The sequence below is a fragment of the Penicillium pulvis genome (assembly GCF_028828015.1).
Source record: "Penicillium pulvis strain IBT 33274 chromosome Unknown contig_5_segment0_segment0, whole genome shotgun sequence".
Lineage (NCBI taxonomy): Eukaryota > Fungi > Ascomycota > Eurotiomycetes > Eurotiales > Aspergillaceae > Penicillium > Penicillium pulvis.
In genome coordinates, this window is record NW_026643078.1 from 1,989,109 (window position 1) to 2,004,111 (window position 15,003).

Genomic DNA, 15,003 nt, shown 5'->3' on the forward strand with positions numbered 1-15,003 from the left:
GGATCGATTGATGACAATTGTTGTTTTAATTCCACAGTAAAAGCCGAACCCCTTGCTTCGGTCATGGCATGCGGGCGCCTCGATTGCAGCGCAATATATCTTACCCGACTGATTGGGCGCAAATGAGTCCGTGCGACCCACTCACTTCGCTACCTACACAGCTAAGAAAATGAATCAACAATCGATTGCGATTAAGTTGGTGACTATGTGATCAGCTTGATTGCCGAAAATAGAGGGTGGGCTCTGATGTTCATGACTGTCATTCGCAACAATTGATTATATATTAAGCTCGGTGTAACGTTGAACAGGGTGGCAAAGGGGCGATTGAGCCAGTATATCAACTGGAAATCCGAGCCAGGATGGCTGTGTAATATCGTGCCAGATAGAATTAGATGAAAGGTGCGCTGGGTAAAGATCTAAAGTGAGCTAAATGCTAGTGAGTGGGTATTGAAATATGTACAGAAGGTATCCTGACAACCATCTCCGTGATTTTGGTGTTGGGTGTTGGTATTAGCTTTAAATAATAACCATAGTATCATCAGCAATGCATCCAAGAGCTGTCGGCGGCAACGCTGCCCATAATGAATGTGCCAAGCCAAATTCCACCAAGTACCGAGAGGAAATATCCAACATTCATAGTCATAATTGCCAACATCCTAATTCAATGTTAGTTTCAAATTCAAGTCGAAATCAGGGTTGATACAAAGCTTACAAGAGGTAGGCAACACCAGCAAGGATCAATTCAAAGGTTGCACGGCCTGCGGCGGGATTCGCACGCCATCGGGACCATCTCCGTCCGATTTCTTTCATGCTCTTTTGTGTGCCGGACATATGTTTTTGATGATCATGCTCCCCGATCAGAGGTTCACTCGCATGACTGATACCGTCGGTCCACAGGCGACCCTCGAGGACTGGCCGCACGGCGATGAGGACGCGCAATATCACAGCGAGAGCAATCAAAAAGATGCAGGTACCGGCGTAGGTGCCCTTTGATGTAGGAGTCCAGTCTTCGGAATAGAGCGGGGTTTTGAACGAGGTGAAGAATGTCATTGACATCTCTGACATGTACATGGTCATGCTCGAGTCCATGTCCATCGAGGAGCTGGAGGTCGTAGCCATGGACATCGCTGTTGTTGTAGCTGTCGCCATCGACATGGAAGAGGTGGTGGTCATGCCAGACATATCCATCATGGCTGTTGATCGGCTGCGCCGTATATCTTGTCAACAGCGATAGAAATCTCGTCACAGACACGGAAGTACGCGGCCGGGTAGTCTTCAGGTGTCAGCAGCTCTGGTTATATGAAAAAGTTGTAGAAGCTGATCGACCGAGATATCTGACAGATGTGACGAAGTTTTAATTGACAGCCAATGCTGACCCCCCACTCTTTAAAAGGAACACAATTCATTCCTTGGCACATCTTTGCAGCTAAAACTTGCGATCCCGGCGAGTGGGTCTGGTGGTTCGGACCTCTACCAGCATGACGCGCCGAATTTTGCTTTTTTCCCCCACTGAGCAGATATTATCTTCCCCCTGAACCATGCTCAATCGTCTGGCCGAGGACCTTGGTGGCCTTTCAACCACCTAACAGCTCATTCCTTTGGCTTCGAATGCGCAGTGCAAAATACCCGCGATATCCCATGAAATCAACGAGACCACGCGAGAGTGAGTCGAACTCGCATGGTCCAGTGGAGTCAAAGCAGTGGAACTGATTTGCTATCGCGCGCACGAGTCGGGTGGACCCGAAGCGGGAAGCTCCACCACCACTAAGAACGCCCTCAAATGTGCTCATTTTTGCGGGGCGGGAACAGAGCGGAATAATCAAATTAAGCTAAAGGGAAGAGAAAGTAACCACCGCAAATCGACTCATCTCTCCGTATCCAAGTCATTTACTGTTCTATATCTATCTCAGAAGCTCGAGCCGAGGTTTCGGTACTTGATAATAAGCCACCTGGAGCACATTTACCTTATAGATACTCATCTTAGGCTGAATAGCGCAGATTGTCTAATCTCCGATTTGTTTTAATCTGCTCAAGCTCACATCTTGGCATTCCTTGGCAGGCTAGACTGAATACCTATCATAACTTCTGGAATAAGTAGGAATTAGTGTGCGATAGATTGAGCATGTATCGGACTTTTAAACCTGTCAGAGGTCATAGTGGAGTCCAACTCGTATGGAGAACTGATTGACACACAGACCCGAGTCCACGAACCCTAGACTAGCATTAATAATGATGGCCTCCTCTCTGGATCTGGTAAAGCTTGTCTGTTGTCGTTTTTCCTTCTGCAACTTTCGTTGATCATAGATTTTTCTTGTAACGAACTACGCGTCTTATACTGCCGACGCTTGTTCAACGGTCAAGATGGGTATGCTTCCGTTCCTGGACCAGCCGGTCTTGTTGCACTCTGACCGGGATCCGGGAGAGTGCACCATGACACCGGAGCAGTGTGCCTATAAACAGCAGTATTGGGTGTTCTGGTATCAGGCTGATCACCGTTATGCCTTACCAACTGTGGCCTTTTTTCTGGTCGCAATTATTCTTTTCTCAATGGCTCATGTGACGGCGAGTGTCACACCACGGAGTGCAAAGAAGAGCCCAATCTGGTGGCGTCCGCTGGCATTTCTTCGGTTCCTGTCTTACAAGAGCTGGCGAATCGGAGGGTGGAATTCGCAATCCCTGGGTGTTTTCCTCCTTGGAGCCGCAGGCCTAGTCTTTTTCCTTGGTAAGAAGGATCTCGCTCACTCTCCTACTCTTGTCGCTAACCATCTTTCTCGTAGCAATGACCCTTGGGCCACATCCTTATTATTGGCCAAACACCAAAGAACTCAGCTATGGCGGGTCTCCACCCATCGCCACGCGAGCCGGTTTCATGGCTCTTGCCTGCATGCCGTTCCTTATCATCCTTGGCGCCAAAACAAATCCCATCACGCTGTTCACAGGTATCTCCCATGAGAAGCTTTTCGTCTGGCACAACTGGATTGCCTGGGCCATGTTCGTGCTAGCACTGGTCCACACTTTCCCATTTATTGTATATCACATATGGTTAGGTGATATCAAAGAACAGTGGACTAGCGGTGGTGTTTGGGTAACCGGAGTCGTTGCGCTGATCGCTCAAGCATGGTTGACTTTCATGTCAATATCCTGGATCCGGTAAGCTCAACTTCCATGCCTCCCGTTTTCAAAACCTACTAACAACTCTCTCTTTCCTAGTAATCGCTACTACGAATTCTTCAAAGCCACCCATTTCTTCATGGCAATGGTCTTCGTCATCTTCTTCTTCATCCATTGCGATTTCCGCATGTCCTCTTGGGACTACTTTATTGCTACCGCAGTGTTATATACCCTCTCCTGGTTGTACGCGCAATGCCGAACATGGTTCGAGCATGGCATACGACACAAGGCTCGCCTTGTGCCAGAGTCCGACGAAACACTGAAAGTGAGTATCGATACCAAGATGGAGTGGGGGCCTGGTCAGCACATTTTCTTGCGGTTCTTGACATGTGGAATGCATTCTTTCACATCTCACCCATTCACGATCTGCTCCGTTCCGCAAAAGGATGGTAAGAATCAGTTGGTATTCTACATCAAGCAACATGGAGGTTTGACGGGTCGCTTGATGAGCATGGCCAAAAAGAACCCAGAGATGCAAGTACCCGTTCTTTTAGATGGTCCATATGGTGGGATTCCAGCTGGTCGCCTCCAAGAATTCGATAAGTCTCTTGTCGTCGGTGGTGGTGCTGGTGCTGGGTTGACATTATCTATGATTGAAGATTTTGTCCGCTTCTCTTCTTCGGACAAGGAGATGAAGGTCATTGTTGCTACCCGCGACCCGGGTATGAGGGCGTGGTACTTACAGGCCCTGGAAGATTTGGCAACAAGACAGTCTCAACAGAAACCCGTTGCGGGGTTATCTGTTTACATACATGAGACCTTCTCGACACAATTGACGCAGTCCATTACAGATTCGGATGGGAAGGAAGCCGACGTGGGAGAGAGTGGGAAAATGCAAAAAGTGCATTCCAATGAATTTAATCCTTTGACAAGTGAGATGTTTGGTGTTCAGCTCTTTACGGGCAGGCCAGATTTACCCAACGCTACCCGACAATTGGCCAGCCAGGAGGGAACCTCTGTTGGTGTCATTGTCTGTGGTCCTTCTTCCATGACTCATGATGTTGGAACTGCTTCCTCGGATGTTCAAAGCCACATTTTGGCAAAAAGGCCTGGTAGTGCGCGTGAATTGTGGCTGCATAGAGAGAATTTCTCGTGAGTTTCCCTCTTATCCATTGATGCGCGCTTCCAAACTGACGTACTGCAGTTTTTAGATTGATTGGGTGATATCCCGAGCACTTGCTTCTATTGTATATAGTTAATTAAATGATGTCTCTTAACAACTGAGTGTTTCAAAACAAAACGTAAGATATTCCTATAAGTTGCTCATAAGGCATTAATTCTCGATATATATCGTACAAATGTCTCCGCCGATCAAGTGGACTATTACATGTGGGCAGAGGTATGCCCAGGTGGGCAAGAAGTAATATTGGAAGCATCTACTTGTCAGTAAGTAATTATAGTTAACTATACAGTCATTTCTTTACTACTCATACAGTTGGAAGGATTCAAACATGATGTATTAGCGAGAATTATCTGGAGCTCAGCAAGTTGGGACGATTATAGAAGGCATCACAGTAAGGCAAATCGAAAAGTCAAAGCGGAAGGGCAAGGAAATTCGCGAAAGATAGCAATTGATCGAAGCTGGCATAAATATCCACGACGAACAAAGACCAACAAATCACACGTGAACGTAAAGCTATCAGTCATCATAAACTGATTGAAATTGATTAAGCACGCGGAAGGTAGCACAGTGAAATTTTGGACGAGTATGTCTACTGTGCTTAAACGGAGGAGCAAGATCCAGCGCCGTTGCAGCAATATTTGTATCTGTAGGCAGAGCCAGGAGCCGGGCAGTTAGACGCACTTGGAACCGGGCTGCATGAACCACCACTAAATCCGTTTTGCTTGTCGCAGCAGAAGCATGCGGAGGCGCAAGTAGTAGCAGTGGTTGTATAGGTAGAAGTGCTTGTGGTTGACAAAGTATTCGTGCTGGTGATAGTATTCGTGATGGTCGCAGTATTCGTGGTTGACAAAGTGCTCGTGCTGGTGATAGTGTTCGTGGCGGTAGCCGTCGACGTGGCAGAGCAGGTTGAAGTGGTAACGGTATAGGTGGCTGTCGCAGTCGTAGTTGTGGTACAGCTTGTCGGAGTGTTTGGCACACAGATGCAGCCCCTGTTTTGTATTAGCTCTGTAAGACTCTAGATTTTCATCGAGATAAACTCACCCCGTAGTTTGTCCGACAATATCGAGTCCAAGGAGACCGCCAGATGCTGAGGTGTCACAGTACCCTGACTCGTCTCCCTCTTTTTTACACTTGATAAATCAGCCTGTTAGCATACATATAATATCTCCGGATATCCAAATGTATCTTACCTTGACATCGCAAGCGACCGCGTCACAACTGCCACCACCACCACCACCGCCACCAGTTCCAATTCCAATAGTTCCGGAATTGTCGAGGCCTCCGCCCACACCACCGTCATAGATCTTGTTCCCATTCGCATTATCACCGCCCCCATATCCGTACATACTCTTGCCCTTGACCTTACCCCCAGTCCATTGGCCTGGGTCGTCACTCGGGTGCGCAGTGACAAGAGCACAGAATAGCAGGGTAGGAAGAACGAAACGCATTTTCGCAATTTTGGCCCGGGTTTTATTGGATCGGTAAAGACTGAATAAGAAAGATATCAAGTTGAGGTGTCAGATTGTTGTGTCGTTGACTGAGCACGGGAAGGTTTATATAGTATTCTGAGGATCGTTCTTCATCTGTCAAGTCTTTCTTTTCACAAACCCCAAGGAAACCCTCAAAGGTTGAACAGAATACCTTACCACTTCCTTCAGAATGCACATCATCCATACTTTCTCTATACGAACAAAAATGTAGTCAAGTCACACCTGGGCAGCAAAATTTTGGTACGCGCAGAATACCTTGGCGTTAAAACCCTTTCCGGCTGAATACTCCGGCCAATTGTGATTGGAAAACCTAGGAACTGATTGGCCGGGTGTACGTGCCCTCACCTCTGGTGTCCATGCCCTGAAGAAGAGTCAATATAATCTCAGAATTCGTGTTCCTGCAATTTGCATCCCAAAACAGGATGTCGAGTGTAGAGAGATCTCGGGAGAGAAAGTTGGTTTGAGGAAGATTATCGTTTTTGATTCTGTAAAAATTCCAGATTTTATTTCTGTTCTTGTCTATAATCTTAATTCATGAGCTTTGTAGCTACTCAAATTAAGCGGTACTGTATGCTTAATTGCTTCTCCAGGGCTCTTCTCGAGATCCTTGGTGACATGGAACACCGCATTTGCACTCCTGCTATACGCGCCTTACTTCGGGAATTGAACGAAATATGCAGTGCATAGCTGGTCACTAGTGAAATATGTAATCAATATCTCCCTACAAAGTCTAAAATATGAAGTACTACATCTTTCTTGACTGGCCTGGAAGGTCTGCAGGATGATTTGAGGGGCATCTAAACGCCTGCTTCTAAGGCTGTGTGTGTCCCTCCCTGTATCTAGGATCGTAGGGATGTAACCGGCATTATGCTCCGTCCAGTACACACATACTGTATAGCATAAGGTTCTGGAGGATCTAAGGATCGCCATTCCTAAGCGCTAGCAAGGGGTATATGCACTAGAGTGGCAGCGGCCGCGTTGGTGTGTAGAACGGAAGGGATTGGTCGGGTCTAACTTTAATTTTGAGACTATCATATTTAGGCTTTTTATTGGGTTCAGGGTTGACATCGTAGGGTTCAAATCTTATCGGGAGCCCTGGAATGCTAGGGCCTTTCCCAGGCCCATGGTACAGGTGTATAGTACATTCCAAAACTTTTGCAAATATATAAACCAAATGTTGGTCGCATTGTCACCAAGCCGCTAATTTTACCCCATTTCATTGCATGATTCAGTTGATCCTCAAAATAGGGAGACTGTGCAGAAGCCTCTTCAACAGTTCTGTTTCTTCTTCTTTTTTTTTCCCTTTTCAACCAAGCGTGAGCGAGGTTGTGGGACATATTGTTGATATGCCACCGCTCCGAAATACAATCATATGTTTGCTGCTGATATCGTTTTTGACTTGGCAGCTCATAGCTGGGAAAAGATATTGGAGCAGTGCTGGCTACACATTTCGCAAGGATGTCCACTTGAGTTCTCGAGTGGCAATAGCCATCTTCATCACAAACCCGCAGACCTACCTTCATCTCGGATTAAAAAACAAAGATTGTATGAAAATCTGATTTCAAAAGTGTACTTTGAATATAAAGATTGGATATCTTTAATACATGATCACTGACTTTGTTTGTATCATTACAGATTATGCTAGACTGCATGGTTATGATCTTCATGTTGATTATGAATCTTATTCTACGCGAGGGACAACATGGCTTAAATTTGACATGGTTGAACGCATAATCAAGGCTGGAAAGCACGACTGGGTCTGGTACCTGGACTTCGACACTCTCATCACAAACACAAATATGAGTTTGACGAACATAATTAATGAGAGTTTGGCAAACTCGACAATGCCAGACGCAATTGATTTCCTCGTCACGAATGATTGGTAAGTCATCTAGAAGCCACACGATGTATGCCTTGAAAATGTGTTCTCTGATTAGTCTCTAGCAATGGACTCAACGACGGTTCATTTATCGCTCGGTCATCTCCCCGCTCTATTAAACTCCTTGACGCAGTACGTGCTACCCATGATAGAGAAAAGGAACAGAGTGGAAAAGCAATGAGTGACCAAGACTCTATGGACGTATTTCTCAAAAGCGATTCTCCGCTTGCCCAACATGCGATGCACATTCCTCAATGGACAATCAATGCCTTCCCTGAAGAAATCGGCTGCTATGATACGCACAAGAAGAAATGGGAAAGGGGGATGTTTGTAGTCCATTTTGCAGGTGCATGGGCTCATGTAACTGGGGAAGATCCGACTGGCCAACTGATGAGGAAATATGAAGGTGACATAATTTAGGACCATCTACCGTACAGAAATTGGTAAACCTACACTACAAATGATCACCGGAGACCAATGTGTTGTACTCGTAGGAAGAAAGAGGGCTACAGTAAGTGGGTTGATGCAGCCCCATACAGTTCCACCAATCACCGCTCCGTAAGTTCTGTCTCCATGGTCCACTTCCCGAGGCCATTCCTCGCTTCGTTTTGACTTTTCTGCCTTCATCATATTCCATGTCCCGTTTCTTGACTATCATGTCTACCTCTGGCCTTTCCCAATAGTCACATTTTAGTCAGCAATGTGAACCCCATCCAAGTTTCATCTGGTCTCAGCCACAGGTAGCCGTGGCGGATCAGCAATGCGAATCTACCGGGCCGTGAATAGAATTAGGTAAAGGGAAAAAGCATTAGGCTTACTACAATTTTTATATTTAGGATCACCGTAAAATATTCACAATTTTATTAGATACCTTGAGGGTTCCCTGTTCTGAAAAATTTGAAGCTACTTTTAAGTACCACACTTTTGATGGGAATGAAACGCCCCTCACGTGACAGGTACGCCATGGCGCATAATGTAAACTAAGGCGCGACTGGCTTGCAAGTTCCCGCGTTATTGTGGGGTAGTAGGTCTTAGCCCTGCTTCGGAATTGAAGAACCCCGGAATAGAAGTTGCAAGCCCCGGATTCATTATAATTTCTGGAGTAAACGACCAATCTATGAGTAACAGAAATGTCATAAGTAACAAATTGTGCAATCTTATCATAAACGGCCAAATGGAGGGGCCCCGGGGGGTTCAGGAACTGCTGAGCCGGGCCGGTGGTTTATATAGAAAGGCCGGGCCGGGCACAAGCCGGAGTCGTGTCGGTCAGGAAACTGCCCCGAACTGAAAATTTCTGTAAATTACATGTTTTGCAGTGTAATTTCTCAAGGGTTTCCCAAAAGTTTGTGACCAACCTAAAAAGCCTAATTCTGCCACCCTGGTCAAATTTGTTGATATAAGGCTATTATAGCTCATTTTACTGAGGAAAGATAGATTAGACTAGCAATAGCGTGCATTTCTTGAGGGAACGCTCCACCAAAATTGTCTTCCAAACATCCTGATGCCTTTTCCAGAGCGTGTATAACCGCGCTTACCCATGCAAAGAGGGCGGCCAGAGCCGGTGGTCGCAGACTTTCCGAGCGCCACCGTACAGCCATAACCAGGAGATCAGTCCTCGGTCGCTAGCGGCTACAGAAATCTCCCGCTGGTGGATGCAGGAACGCGTTCAGACATACATCCGCCATTCACCGGTACCATGTAGGGGCAGAACAGCTCAATTGCACTCCACAAAGTGGAACTAACAGTACCCCGGAGATAGCGGAATGGAATATCGATTGTTGAAGTAATCCCGTAAGAAGTTTGTACCCTAAGATAATTTCCATCGCCACACGCCAAGAAAAAAAAAATGGGTCGATATATTCTCCCCATCTTTGGGCACCTCCACGTCGCGTAACTTTTAGCTTCTTGTTTCCTTCCCTTCTCTCGTCTAGAAGTTTGCTGTTTTAGTCTTTCCAGCATTTTTCAGACATCATGACCGCCACACATTTATCTGGTTCCAGCCCGCCTGACATCGAGGTATACGATGATATGATGGAGACGGAAAAGTTGGAGAAGCCTCCTATCGTCGACGATCCTTTTGGAAATGAAGAATCCGGGGAAGTGAAGTATCGTGTGATGAAGTGGTGGTAAGTTTCATTTCATCTTGTGTGATTTCTATTAATGATCTCGGAGTTGACCATTATAACAGGCAAGCTGGAATGCGTAAGAATTCACCATTGCAACTGGTCGACTTGGATAAATCCTCATTCTAACCTTTTCTCCAGTAATGGTTGCTGAAAACATTTCACTCGGTATTATGTCTCTACCATCCGCTGTGGCAACTCTTGGAATTGTCCCGTAAGGAACCTTGACTCGGATGCGCTGCTCATTGAACGCTAAATTGTCCCAGGGCACTTCTCCTCATTCTCGGCCTATCTGGCATCTCATGGTACACCGGCTATGTCTTTGGTCAGTTTAAGCTGCGCTACCCCCATGTGCACAGCATGGGTGACGCCGGCGAGATTCTTATGGGTCCCATTGGACGAGAGATCTGTTACTTCGGCCAGCTGCTATTCATTATTTTCCTGATGGCTAGCCACATCCTCACCTTCACCGTGACATTCAACACCATCACAGACCACGGCACTTGCACCATCGTCTTCGGAGTAGTGGGTTTGGTCGCGTGCTCCATTGCTTCCCTCCCGCGGACCTCAGAGAAGGTGTTCATGATGTCCACCATCTCTGCTGCCAGTATTCTGATCGCCACGATCGTTACTATGGTCTCTGTTGCAGTTCAGGAGCCTGCCGACGTTGTGAATGAAATCACCACACACCCTACTTTTGTTAACGCTTTCTTGGCCGTGACCAATATCGTCTTCGCTTTCATCGCCCACGTGTCTTTCTTCGGTATCATTTCGGAGATGGAGGATCCCCGCCAGTTCCCCAAGTCTCTGGCTATGCTTCAGGTTGTCGACACTACAATGTATGTTGTGGCCGCGATGGTCATCTACTGCTATGTAGGCCCGGATGTTTCGTCTCCCGCTCTTTCAGCTGCCGGGCCTGTGATGAAGAAAGTCGCCTACGGCCTTGCGATTCCCACAGTAGGTCTTTCTTGCCCCCAGAGTTGTATCTTAACATTTACTGACCATGACAGGTTATTGTTGCTGGTGTCGTTTTCGGACACGTTGCATGCAAGTACATTTATGTCCGCATCTTCCGAGGCGAACGCTCCCACCACATGCACCAGCGCAGTCTTCTTGCTACTGGTACTTGGGTTGCCATCTGTTTGAGTACCTGGACTATTGCCTGGGTTATTGCCGAGTCGATCCCTGTGTTCAACGATTTGTTGAGCCTGATTGTATGCCTCCCGTCTACCTTTTGGTATTGTGCACCGCTAATTTTTGTCCTCACAGAGTGCTCTCTTTGGAAGTTGGTTCAGCTGTAAGCCTAAAAATCCAATCTACTCTATTGTTCAAACATATACTAACTTCAGGAAGACGGCCTGCCTGCCATTTTCTGGCTAGTCATGAACAAGGGACAGTGGTGGTCGACACCGAAAAAGATCTTCCTCACGATCGTCAACTTCCTGATTCTAGGAATCGCTTGCGCTATTGTAAGTTTTTTGACAATCATTTTCATTTTACTTGGTGTATGGTGCGCTGACTGAATTAGTGTGGATTGGGACTTTATGTCTCCGGCAAGTCTATTCACGACAGCACCACAAACTCCAGCTGGACTTGTGCTAGCAATTCTATATAGTGTGTATGTCGTCGCCCATGTATATAGATTTAGATGTTATGTGATACATAGATATGACTCAGTGAAAATGTTATATTATACAATTGGTTTGCCAATGTTCAAGATATGTATGAATATATGTATATACAAACTCTCTTAGCTGCTCAAGAAGCAGGAGAATGAAAGAATGGTAAAGGAAGATATGTGAAGAGAATGAAGTGATCAGCCAGGCTAGAAAGCCAAGGCATTCGGGAGCCTTGTAAAAGGGCATCTAAAATACCGGGCGTCAACCGCAGTATTTTTACTCAAGTCAGTGCTTACCACTGCTTGAGAGTGGCCTCCCAGCGCTTGATGAAGTCGATGCGGGCCTCGCTCTTGGACAGAACACCAGCACCCCAGGAGTTACCAAGCCACATGACGTTCTTGTCCTCGGTAGTAGTGGGCCAGTGGACCAATCCGTCACCATTGGGGTTTCCGGTCTTAATGAAGTTGGCCCAGTAGTTGGACATCTTCTCCTCAATACGGTAGTCAAGAGAAGTCCAGGTGACGTTGTCGTAGTCAGAGTATGGGATGTTGTTAAACACGTACCACAGCTCACTGCCGTGGTAAGCGCCAGAGGTAGCATCCTCAGCAGGAGTGTGAGTCCAGTAGTAGGTGTAAACGTTGCTCTTGGCACCACCAGCGGTCCAATCAACACCCCAGCGCCAAGTACCAACACGGCTCAGATCACGGAAAAGCTCGTTGCTGTTCTCGTTGGCCTCGGTCTCATTGTTGGCAGGGTAGAGAGCGAAAAACTCGTCCGCGAAATCGCCGAACATCTCAGAGTAAAGCTTCTTGTAAGTGGCAACGGTGAAGCCGGGGTCAGTGGAAGCACCGGACTCGTCGGCGTTGTTACCAGTCAGAATGGGGACGTCAGCGTGCGCATCCAGGTCAAGAGCCTCGCCGTAGGTGTGGGTGAGAACGTAACCGTCGATGTTGGGGCGCCAGAGAGGAGGCTCCATGAAGGAGCTAGTAAGGTTCTCGAACTGGGTGCCCTCGAAGATAGTGTCACTAAGGGAGCCACCGTAGCTAATGATATCCTCCATGGGCAACTTGCGCATCTCAGCAATAGAAGAGGTGTTCATCTCCTTCACGAAAGTCACACCCTGGGACTCAGCAGCAGCCTTGGTGCGGTAGCTAGTGGCGTCACTGCCGGTAATAGGGTCGTGAGGGCCACGAGCACCGGACTCAGAGATAACACCGTTGATCATATCCTTAGATAGGGGAGAGAACATCATGTCGAGCGAGCTGGCCGATCCGGCGGACTGACCACCAACGGTGACCTGGTTAGGGTTTCCACCGAATTTGGCAATGTTCTCCTGCACCCAGCGCAGAGCGAACTGCTGGTCCAGAAGACCGTAGTTTCCAGAGCTGTTGTGGCCGGACTCAGCAGAGAGTTCAGGGTGGGCGAAGAACCCGAAAGGACCGACACGGTAGTTGATGGTAACAACAACGATGTCCTTGCTGGCAAGACCCGAGCCATCGTAGGTAACGACATCACCAGATCCGGCTTCAAAGCGACCTCCGTAGATCCAGAAGTACACGGGGAGGTTCTTCGAGGTCAAGTCGCTGGTGTCATTGTAGGTGGGGGTCCAGACGTTGAGGAACAGGCAGTCCTCGCTGGAGATGTTGGAAGCAGTGTTGAAGATTCCAGCAGAGGAGGAGGTCGCCTGTGCGCATTGAGGGGCCCAAGAGTCAGCCTTCAGAACGCTCGACCAGGCCTTGCGAGGCTTGGGAGCCTTCCAGCGGTTTTCACCGCCAGTAGTGGCGGCGAATGGGATACCCTTGTAGACAGTGATTTCGTCACGGAATTCAGAGGCAACACCTTGAACGGGACCCTTGTTGGTCTTGATCACAGGGTACTTGGAGGTGGAACGACGGATGGGTTCGGCAGTAGCCAGAACCGAGCCGAGAGCCAGCCCAGCCAAGAGGGAAGAAAAATGCATAACGAAAAGAAAGCTTAACGAAAGGATGAGATGGAGAATCAAGAGGACAGGGGATATGGAATTATCTTTAAATATTGATCGACTCTCCTTGCGGGCGGTTGGAACATAGTTCTGCAGAAAGCGCCACGCTATAATGGTGGAGACGTGAAACGTACGTTATTGCCCACGTCATCGAATTATGTGCTTGAATTAGGCTATATTGCTCCATTAAAGGAGGCGGGTAAAAAAGCCTCGCGCTGTTATGAGGAATAAACTCCACAGAACCTTGGCGATCAGGGCCGACGGTGGGTCTCGGAGATCGTGAAAACTCGCCCCGGCCTTCCGCATACGGAAACCGAGGCCGTAAATCCGAATCTACCGCCATTCGACAGCGGGAGCCGCGCGTTCGAGGCCCGGAAGCAATATGCCGTGGACTTTCATGGCTTCAGATATATGCCGAAAATTCTATAAACAGGAATTTGAGACTTGCCAATACTTTCGCGGTGAGTTTGATGAACTACGAGTAATGGTCATCAGCCGTCCGAGTTTCATGAATCTTTAACGCTGTTTCAAAAGGCACACGGAAATATACGCTGGCTTTACGATATTTGATCCTCTGCATCTAGCTAACGTGCTTGATTTTTGTACCATACATGGTTAGGTACAACATCGCAATCTTCTCGCTGTTGACATTAGAACACTATACCACCCCCCGCGGTTGCACGGTGGTTCCGCTAGGCATGATGTGGAGATGATGACTGTAGTACATACATAGACGTATGCTCTCTCCACTAAGTTAAGTTATCTATTGCAAACACGTGGGCAGCTCGGAGATATGCTTTTGAAACTGCTTTCGGATAGGTCGCTACTAGTACTAAAGCCGCACTTTAGATCCGGGATCTGTGGCCTCAGCGTTTCAGAGTTAAACCCGAGCTTCCATCCAAATGTTTCTAGAAGCGGGTTCTTCAAGTAGTCGTTTTAATTAACACAGAATGTAGACTCAACAGAAATGCCCTGTCATCTCGGTATAGCGTTGGGTGGGTTGTTAGGTGCCTACGTAGGACTCGTCATACTCCGACGGCTTTCTGAGACAACGTAATGGAACCCTGAAATGAGCTGAAACTCGATTTGACTGTTGAAGAATTAGTTTTTGAGATCGTTAACCGCATTCTTGAGGAAATCGCTCAGGTCCGCCTCATCTATGATGTCTCGTAGGTATTTATCTCCTCATCAGAAGAAAAATCACAGATTATTTGGAAAATGTAACAAGAAAGGCAAAAAACAACAGCCGAGCTTGGATAGCAGGCGATCGCGGTAACCACTGCGCCATTGCGACAATCGTCGCAACCAGGATTCGAACCTGGGCATCCGAAGAAAATCGCTGTACTTAAACCCTTACGTCAGACTGCTGTTGAGAAATTTTCTCCAATTTTCGGTACAACCTACCTACATGAAATTGAGAAAAGAGGTATTCTGAAGGTCCACCACGTGACCCGAGAATCGACAGAATATAAACGTAATTCCCTAGCGAGCACCCGGTCAGCCGGGACACCTCAAAACACATGATCAATTCAATAAATGACAACTTGATATTTCAAAAACCATAGCTTCTCTTAGATTTTCTTCGTAGATGTATACTGCTTATACTATCTCAAGTCT

The 15,003-nt window shown here is 47.3% G+C and overlaps 7 protein-coding genes across 7 annotated transcripts; 3 read left to right on the top strand and 4 right to left on the bottom strand.

Annotated features, from left to right (window-relative positions):
• Positions 1-538: 538 nt before the first annotated feature.
• On the bottom strand, positions 539-1,188 carry N7503_007321 (copper transporter family protein; the record flags this gene model as incomplete). The annotated part of the gene is made up of 2 exons (XM_057066868.1): positions 539-656; positions 713-1,188. 2 exons carry the CDS (start codon positions 1,186-1,188, stop codon positions 539-541), a joined length of 594 nt encoding a protein of 197 aa, XP_056920549.1.
• A 386-nt stretch (positions 1,189-1,574) lies between these two features.
• On the bottom strand, positions 1,575-1,790 carry N7503_007322 (uncharacterized protein; the record flags this gene model as incomplete). The annotated part of the gene is made up of 1 exon (XM_057066869.1): positions 1,575-1,790. The coding sequence occupies one exon, from the start codon at positions 1,788-1,790 to the stop codon at positions 1,575-1,577; it is 216 nt and encodes a 71-aa protein (XP_056920550.1).
• A 571-nt stretch (positions 1,791-2,361) lies between these two features.
• Positions 2,362-4,267, top strand: N7503_007323 (uncharacterized protein; the record flags this gene model as incomplete). Its single annotated transcript, XM_057066870.1, has 3 exons — positions 2,362-2,722; positions 2,778-3,150; positions 3,211-4,267. 3 exons carry the CDS (start codon positions 2,362-2,364, stop codon positions 4,265-4,267), a joined length of 1,791 nt encoding a protein of 596 aa, XP_056920551.1.
• A 734-nt stretch (positions 4,268-5,001) lies between these two features.
• On the bottom strand, positions 5,002-5,742 carry N7503_007324 (uncharacterized protein; the record flags this gene model as incomplete). Its single annotated transcript, XM_057066871.1, has 3 exons — positions 5,002-5,224; positions 5,336-5,424; positions 5,485-5,742. The coding sequence occupies 3 exons, from the start codon at positions 5,740-5,742 to the stop codon at positions 5,002-5,004; spliced, it is 570 nt and encodes a 189-aa protein (XP_056920552.1).
• Positions 5,743-7,502: 1,760 nt separating this feature from the next.
• N7503_007325 (uncharacterized protein) lies at positions 7,503-8,083 on the top strand (the record flags this gene model as incomplete). The annotated part of the gene is made up of 2 exons (XM_057066872.1): positions 7,503-7,666; positions 7,729-8,083. The coding sequence occupies 2 exons, from the start codon at positions 7,503-7,505 to the stop codon at positions 8,081-8,083; spliced, it is 519 nt and encodes a 172-aa protein (XP_056920553.1).
• A 1,551-nt stretch (positions 8,084-9,634) lies between these two features.
• N7503_007326 (uncharacterized protein) lies at positions 9,635-11,401 on the top strand (the record flags this gene model as incomplete). The annotated part of the gene is made up of 8 exons (XM_057066873.1): positions 9,635-9,789; positions 9,852-9,865; positions 9,928-10,000; positions 10,053-10,743; positions 10,797-11,000; positions 11,056-11,083; positions 11,140-11,255; positions 11,315-11,401. 8 exons carry the CDS (start codon positions 9,635-9,637, stop codon positions 11,399-11,401), a joined length of 1,368 nt encoding a protein of 455 aa, XP_056920554.1.
• A 296-nt stretch (positions 11,402-11,697) lies between these two features.
• On the bottom strand, positions 11,698-13,365 carry N7503_007327 (carboxylesterase/lipase family protein; the record flags this gene model as incomplete). The annotated part of the gene is made up of 1 exon (XM_057066874.1): positions 11,698-13,365. The coding sequence occupies one exon, from the start codon at positions 13,363-13,365 to the stop codon at positions 11,698-11,700; it is 1,668 nt and encodes a 555-aa protein (XP_056920555.1).
• Positions 13,366-15,003: the final 1,638 nt, after the last annotated feature.